Below are 8,227 nucleotides of genomic sequence, written 5' to 3' on the forward strand. Positions count from 1 at the left end.
TTGGTGCACTGGTGTGGAGAGTCACGCTAGGCATCTTGGATGATGCCATCTATAGATGCGTATACAAAGATTGGGTTCAAGTCCTAACCCTCTAGTGTTTCGATTTGAGTCCCAACACACTAGGGTGTGGTGATGGTTTGGAATATGAGGATACTCATTTAAAGTATGTTATAGATCATAACTTAGGAACTTAGTTCCTTCAAACTGCAAAGTCCTCTCATTTGATTAGTTTGTGATCATGCATAAACTCCTCCATACTTAGCCCCATGGGTTACCCCTTTTGAAGTCAGCACTTTCAACTAGGGTCATTGTTCCCCTAACTTGCTAATCTTGCTTAGCAAGTCCTCTGACTAGCATAATATGGTTTCATATATAAGTGTGAAAATCCTTAACTATTGACTTTTGTTCAAAATCATCTCTTTGAACACTTGGGAATTACTTCTATAACTTTAATAACCTCACCTCATAGCAAGTTTCATGACCATACTTTTGTTGTGCCACTCTAATTTTGGGCGTTCTATGAACTATTTACTTTTGTCTTTTTAAGTATTAACCTACCTAGAATTGTCTTAGGGAATCTTGAAAGGACTTTATCCCTTAACTTGCTAAGGCCTTTTTTTTCGTAAGCTTTTTAATTATCATATGGTCTAATATGGACAATTCCATACTTTAACTCTCTATAGTATCACACTTGGTAGTAATTACACATTTGAGCACTCACTTGATTCTCCACTCCCAACTTACATAACCACTCTTAGTTATGCCTTTTAACTACTATAGTTCAATTCTATCCCTTTATTATTTGTTTTTGGCCTCATATGTTTCCTTCAATTATTCTCCTCTAAATTAAAAGGATAGCTTTGCACTTTCTACTATACTTTACCAAATATTTCTAGAGATAAACTTACCTGATAGCCTAAGAAATGGTTCTTTAATCCGGATATGCTCACCTTGTAATTCTACACACCGGGATTAATATTGTTACTTCATATACCCATCACTAGCCTTGTTAAAATCTTTTTTGGTTTTGTCCAATTTGAATAGATGGATTTCTCTCGTCTCTGCAACTTTGGATGTTGGATAACACCTTCTATCCATTATTTGCTAGATATCTGATGCTCTCATAATACCAAATATCATTTCTTGGTGTTTTAGAATGTTTAAATGTCCTAATGATGCCCCCGCCCCCCCCTTTTTTTTTATAATGAGCATTTCCCTTTATGACATTAATATAGTATAATGCAATATAAGTAATTTATCCCCTTGAGGGATATATCTAACCTTTTATATAATAAGAAGTTTTAGGTGGTTAACTTCATATTGCACTTATTGCTTAATTGCCTTATAATTGTTAAATCTTATAACTCATTGCTAGTGCTTCTACACCTCTATCATTATTTGGGTCACCACACTCTAATTGTATGCCTCCCAGTTGGGATTCCTTTGGCAAGGGGTTTTTATGAACCCATTAATTTGACTATAAAGCATCACACTTTGGCATATTTAGTGTTTCTAGCGGCTCTATAAGTCTACTCTTAGGACACTTTCCACTTGTGTTTAAGTTTTTGCCAAAATCAAAGTAATTGTTTCTCATGCCAACTATCAATTAACATTGCACCATAGTGTTCACATGCAACTCTACGCTAAAGTTGCTTTCTTCTAGGACCACCTTTCCCATGACTTTAGTATGGCACATTTTGCCATTAATGAGATACCCACTGTTCTCATACTTGGATTTTATGATCCTCTCCATCTTTCATAGGGTATAATACACCTCAGTCCAAATGTTTCCATCAGTTCTTTAGGATTATTCTTTAACTCTACTTGAGTCATCCAACTTTTTAGACTTTGCTAATTCGATGACCCGTAAGGTCCTAGCCTTTTGGCTATTTTTGAGGTGCCAGTTCACTAGAATACATCTTCTTGTATTCATGTCTTACTCATAAGGACTACCTTTGCAAATATTATTCTGACATTTGATTATTTTCTGTTCCCTGTGGGCTACCTTTGTCCCTTAGGACTATCCATCCATATGATGAGAATACCAACTCATCTTCTAAATACACCCCTAACTCCTTGGGTTTATTCTAGCATTTATAAAAAGTAGCTCTGGTTACCATTTCAAAGACTTATATCCTCATTTGTATTTGACCTCCCACAGTCATTAATTCTAGTTTTAAATTCATGAGTATTAGCCTCAATTATATGAGGATAATCTTGTGACTCTTTTATTATTTTGGAGTTTTTATCTTTCTTGTGATCTCAACTATAGTTGTTTACCACAACTATATTAACTAGTTTGCTAAGTCAAACACTCATCTAGATCACATCCTCAACTCTTTAAGAAAATATACTATTCCTAAGATCCCAAAGTCATTCCTTTATTGACCCTTTTCTATCCACCACATTATTAACATATTCATGTATAAACTAAAGTGGAGAGTCATGCCTTCTCAACATACTACTCCTAAAGGAAGACCCACTCATAAAACCTTCTAATGCCAATATCAAGTGGTGATATACTTGAGCACTAATAAAAGTCGGACTAAGGAATAACTCTGATACCAAATTGTAAGTAACTAAATTTTCCATTTTATTTTAGTCATTTAGCCACACCTTCAACCACTTAGAAAAGTCTCACTCACAACCTCTATATATCCTATTCCAGACTTAAGGACTTGCTAATCTCAAGAATGACATCTATGCCACTCAGCCTCCCCCCCCCGGAGGGATGATCACTTTGGATCCAATAGCATATATTAATATTTGGATTTGAACTCAGACTCAGTCTTGGACTTGGACTCGGTCTCGATCTTGGTCTTGGTTCCATCTCAAACTCCATCTTAAACTCCATCTCAAGTCCATCTTAAACTCCATTTTGAACTCCATTTTGGGTCCATCTTGGACTCTATCTCGGACTCCATCTTGGACTCCATCTTAGGTTCTATCTTGGACTCAATCTCTGACTCCATCTTGGACTCCATCTTGAACTCTATCTTGGGTCTATCTTGGACTTCATCTTAGACTCCATTTTAAACTCCATCTCGGGTTCATCTCAGACTCCATCTTGGGTTCATCTCAGACTTTGTCTTGGGTCCATCTTAGATTCCATTTCGGACTCTGTCTCAAGTCTATCTCGAACTCCATCTCGGGTCCATCTCGACACTTCTACGTATCATGTGTTGGTCCTTTTGTGTCTTTTTTTTAGAGACTCATTTATTGCTTGCTTCATGCTCGTTCCTTGAGCACTTCTTTGAGAGTTCCACTCCCACTCTCAACTTTTTAAATTGGAGTTTTTAGGCCAAATATGTTACACTTGTTTGGCTTCCGTCGGCCACTATCACGTGCCCTTTTGGTTACACTTTTGAAGTTCTAGGATTTGTGTCTCACAATAGATAGTTACCTCTTGCTACAAGGATGGTCTAGAATAAGATAGCTTCTAGGAGTTACAAGTTTGTATATGAGCTCTTGAAAGTTATGTATTATGCTTTATAGTATGCTGGTTTCTTGTTGTAGTTTTTTGACTAGACAAGTGGCATGTGATGTGCTTTATGTATGCATATTGTGTTGGTTGAGCTTTGTAATTGATTAAAATATAAATTTTGTGATAAGATCTAAGAAATTATTAAAAAACAAATGTGAACAACTTGTTCTTCTCAAAAAGTTCACTTCCTCCTCCAAATTTTCTTCACAATGGATTAACCCCTACTTCATCTAATGCTAAGTGGAGGGTGGTTCCTATGTGCTCCTGGCAAAACATCAACTCATTTTGTCCCTTCTAGACATAAGTATGTGTAGAGGTGGATTGCTTGCTTACCACACTCATGCAACATGTAGACACTGATCATTGTGTTTCATCCCGCTCAATCAAATGCATCTCCAGATTTACTTGCCCTAGGAGAGAATCTCCCAGCACAGTGCAAACACCCATGGCCTTCAGAAGAGTGATCTCATTGCCCTCCATGCCTCCAAGGGTGCTAACTCTTACTCCAAGTACGTTTCTCAGTGGTCGGGTAAAATCGAACCCTACTTTCTTTTGTCGATCTTCCAGCTCGTAAGTCCTCAAATCCCGAAACAATGATGAAAGAATCGCTTGGAACAGGTCTGGAAGTTTCGAATCAAAGAAATGGCAAGGGCGATGGAACAACGAGCGCTGGGGCGTGGGCGATCCGATCACGCAGCTCGCCGCCAAGCCAGTGGGAGTGGAGCTCACGGCATTTCCAGAGGCAGAGGTGGATTCGACGTGGGGAAACCTCACGCACGCTCTCTCGGTCCTCTTTTGCGCATCGATCAACTTCCTCGAATTGCCAACTACGTTCTTGGGGCCGTGGTTCTCGTCGAGGCCCGAGGCAAACCGGACAGGAGGAGGAGGAGCTTTTGACGCTCCTGGCATGAAGAGGGTGGTGAAAGGAAAGAAATGGAGCAAGAGCTTGATGACGAGGTATGGAGCACTCCCAAGAGAAGCACTCTGTAGAACGCCACGGCTCACGCCATGGCTCACGCTTCTCCCATGTAGAGACAAGGCTGGGCTCACGACGCTCCTGGACAGGCAGACGATTTACAGTGGTATGTACCATTCCCAGAGGCTGCTTATCACTTCTGGTGACTTCGATCGGGACGAAGAAGGCACGACATTGGAGCAGGTTGTTTTCCGAAAGCTGCAAGACTGGACACTCTCCAGCATGTTTGGCTCAAAGCTGGTAGGCAAGTGCCCGCTTGCAACTACAAGTAGTGTCTATCTGGAGCTGGAGAAGAGCTTGGCGAAGCACTTGGCTGGAGATCTCAGCGAAGAAACAGGCATCAACTTCGCGGACAGTCGTGTTTTCAGTCTCAGCCCTGCTCCAAGTCGGGTGCTCGCGTCCTCTTCACGCTCTCTTTTTCTGGCACACACAGCGAGCTTGATCTCGGCATCACTTGGACAGCCCCGGTGGATTGGTCTCCGGCTCGGGCTCAGTTCTACACAAGCTGGTCCTTGGCTGGCAGCGGGAATGCAAGGGGATCCATCGTCATTTCGTTTCGGGCAAATGATGGTTCTTCCCGGGACTGTTACTCTCCAGGCATCGAGGCAGCCGAGGATGATACCGAGGTATGTTCGTTTGTATGGCCACACGCTACAGGTTTCATCGGATTGCTGAAACGTGGAGTTTTGGGGCTGATGAGATTCACACCAGCAGAAGATCGCAAAGCTCCTGCGGCTGTGGAGATTGCTCTGCGAGTTTCTATTGCAACCCAGGCCATAACTCTTGACGATCCATTACCACGATGATCGATTCACAACCCAAGAGGGGGCTTTGCCAAGGACGAAACGCCGAGCAGCACGAATGCGGGGGATAATCTCGTCTGGTGGGCGATCTAACAAAAACGCCATGGATTTCGCAAAGACCCCTGTCATATGGTTCAAGTACATGGTATGATTTTTTTATTACGGGAACCCGGTTGCTGAGATGATGGCTATCAGGTAAGTGTAGAGGTAAACCGTTGTAGAAGACCCGGGTTCGATGCCGAAGGGTCCACTCAACAAGGACTTTTATGCAAAAAATTTTCTAAATAAGGAGCCATTATTCTGGTTCGCCAGCTCACAAGAACAGCTTAGACCAGTCATTTAGGACATCGGTCTCCCAAAACAAACGTTTCGGGTTCGATTCTCTTCCCGATATTTGTAAATACTTGCAAGCCAAATACTGAATCATCGTCGATCATCAATGCGGATGCTCTGGCATTGCGACGCTGGAGCACCTCAGCCTTGCGCAGATTGACGTGGGCAAGCTGGAGACTGCGGCAGCTGTGATAGTCCATTTCCTGGCCTGTCGGCGCAGCGGCGGCTCCAGCCTCTCTTGTCTCGTCTGATTCCATTGACAAGACATGATCGATCGCAGGCGCTCCTCCTGTCGCTCCTCCTCCTCCTCCTCGCAGTCTAGCTTTCTCGACGCTGACCTTGTGTTTGGCGCCTTGGCGGCGGGATACGTTTTCAGGGACCAAGGTTGAGAGGTATGAACTTCCAGAGAAGTAGACTTTGTAAGCTTTCGGTGTGATCTTTCCAGGTTCAGGGCTGTGCTTGGAGCATCGACGCCACACATTCACCATCCATTCCTGTCACGAACAGGCAATTCCATCCTCAGGCAGCTCAAGTGGACGAAGTTCTCCATGTGCCTGGTGGGTTTGGGGGAATCAAACAAGCCCGCTTTTTCTCGGAGAGACTGCCGTCCTGCCCGAGCTTGATACTCCTCCCGATTTTAGCACCCAAAAATCACCCCGATTCTTGAGACGCATCAAGGATATTTACTAGCCAGACTTCCATGGTGTCTACATGAAAGGTTTATGCGAAGGAGGACGCACCCTCACTGTCAGCTTTAACACTTTCTCAGCAAGAGCGTGGTCGAGGCTTTTGACAAGCGCCAAAGGGGTGATTACAGTTCCCTAGGATCACCCCCGCATTGATCTGCCACAGGAGAACTAAATCTCTCGTGCCTCTTGATTATTGCTAGTGAGAGCAGCAGGAGCTTGATGGTGCAGAACTACCACTTTCTGTTCTATCTGGAAGCGTCCCAGTTGTCACCGCACCAAATGCCACGAACTTTCAAGTGCTATCTAGGGCATAAAATGAGTAACTATCACAAATATTCTTTTGCATAGCTCGAACCAAGGCACCACTGGACTACTGATCTTTCATAACATTATTAAGAAAGGAAGGCTTTAATGTGAAAAAAGCCTGATCTTGTCCATAACCAATAAGAGGTGGGAGAGAGGATCAGCAAGCAATCCCAAAGTGTATGCGACATTTCTATTTCCATACTTTTTATGCTAGAAGCAGTGCATCTTAGATTTTGACAAGGAGAGGCACTAAAATAGCATTAACTTTGTAAATAGGTACTGTGCATCACCTTGACCACATCAAAATAAAAAGTAATACTGTGTTGATCTCCAGAAAATTGAAGACTAGTATCAGTAAGGCTTTTCATAGATAACAAATTTTCTTGCATTTCTGAGACATGCGTATAGTGCCATTTGTTAAGCTCAATGCGAATAAAACCAACACCTTTAGCCTCATAGAATTTTGCATTGGTGACTCCACAATGGGTACTGGTGTAGGCAAGCTTACCAATTAAACAAAATTTACTCAATTTCTTGGCATGCAAAATTGTTGAATACATTGTCTTATTGAAGGGTGATCTAGGAAATATATATACTTATAGATAGTGTACATCTTAATCAAGTATATGTTGTTAGTTCTAGTATTTGTGAATTTGAGATTTTATGGCTTAATTCAATTGCTACTTTTTAGATCATTCCATTTAAGGAGGTTTATTTATCCTATGCAAAGATTCCTCCTATTTGGAAAGTAAACATTGTACCTTCAAAATGTTGAAAGTGTGTGATCTTGATATTGCACCAATTGTGGATATACTACTTGGTTTCCATCCCCTTCCATTTGGAATCTATGCTGTTGACAAGAGGTGGTAGCTCGAAGAAAATGTTGTTGTAGAAGTGTCGCAAATGTGACTTCGGGTATCGAAAGTTACCTGTCAACCAGTCCTTACGGACACTCTTACCTTACTGCCACGACGGCAAGAGGTCAGTATTGCTGAACCCTTTATTAATCCTTTTTGTACTAGTGGAGTTAACTGGGCATTTCGAATGTACTTAGACCGGACGAGCATAATCCTACGTGTTATTAGCTAAGCATACTTAGCCCGGTAAGGAGTTCCCGTCTCGTTATGTCTTGCACAGGCTAGTGACAAGAACCCTCGCGTATTGAGATTGGTCCCTCAATATCGCTAGATGATAGCTTACCGTGTCTGCCAAACACCCTCGCTATCATGCCCTTTGTGTTAGTCTCATTTCGGTCTCAAATGCTATTTATGGAAAGTGTTTAGATTCGCTCATTTGGCATATGGGGGGGGGGGGGGGGGGGGGGGGTTATTGGGGGTTCCCAAAATTTATTAGGGATAGTGAGTAGGGCGGGCATGGCCCAACAACCTGAGGGAAAAGCTAACTCCCCCTTGGATGCCTGTCCTTGTTTTGCGGCCGGGTTGGGTCTAAACCCCAGTTCCATACCATGGTAGGTGGGGGGGTTACCCCTCTCCCCCCATTAGGCCCCCCGTATGCCGAAAAAACCCCCAAACCCCTTTGGCTCCCTTTTGCGGGCTGGCCCCGGGAAAGGGAAGCCGGTTACCCTAGGATTGTTCCAAGGCGCTCCGGGCTCCTGTTCCCCCCCCCTTGGGCTTTA

General features: G+C 42.9%; 1 protein-coding gene and 1 long non-coding RNA gene across 2 annotated transcripts; both read left to right on the forward strand.

Annotated features, from left to right (window-relative positions):
- Positions 1–3,962: 3,962 nt before the first annotated feature.
- Positions 3,963–5,530, forward strand: LOC9635105 (GPI transamidase component PIG-T). Its single transcript, XM_024664940.1, has 5 exons — positions 3,963–4,054; positions 4,103–4,349; positions 4,428–4,700; positions 4,829–5,086; positions 5,172–5,530. Exons 1-5 carry the CDS (start codon positions 3,963–3,965, stop codon positions 5,238–5,240), a joined length of 939 nt encoding a protein of 312 aa, XP_024520708.1. The 3' UTR covers positions 5,241–5,530.
- A 422-nt stretch (positions 5,531–5,952) lies between these two features.
- Positions 5,953–6,273, forward strand: LOC112342714. The gene is made up of 2 exons (XR_002991061.1): positions 5,953–5,988; positions 6,042–6,273. It is a non-coding gene; the product is annotated as an uncharacterized LOC112342714 (long non-coding RNA).
- The last annotated feature ends 1,954 nt before the right edge of the window (positions 6,274–8,227 follow it).

The sequence above is a fragment of the Selaginella moellendorffii genome, unplaced genomic scaffold, assembly GCF_000143415.4.
Source record: "Selaginella moellendorffii unplaced genomic scaffold, v1.0 SELMOscaffold_116, whole genome shotgun sequence".
Lineage (NCBI taxonomy): Eukaryota > Viridiplantae > Streptophyta > Lycopodiopsida > Selaginellales > Selaginellaceae > Selaginella > Selaginella moellendorffii.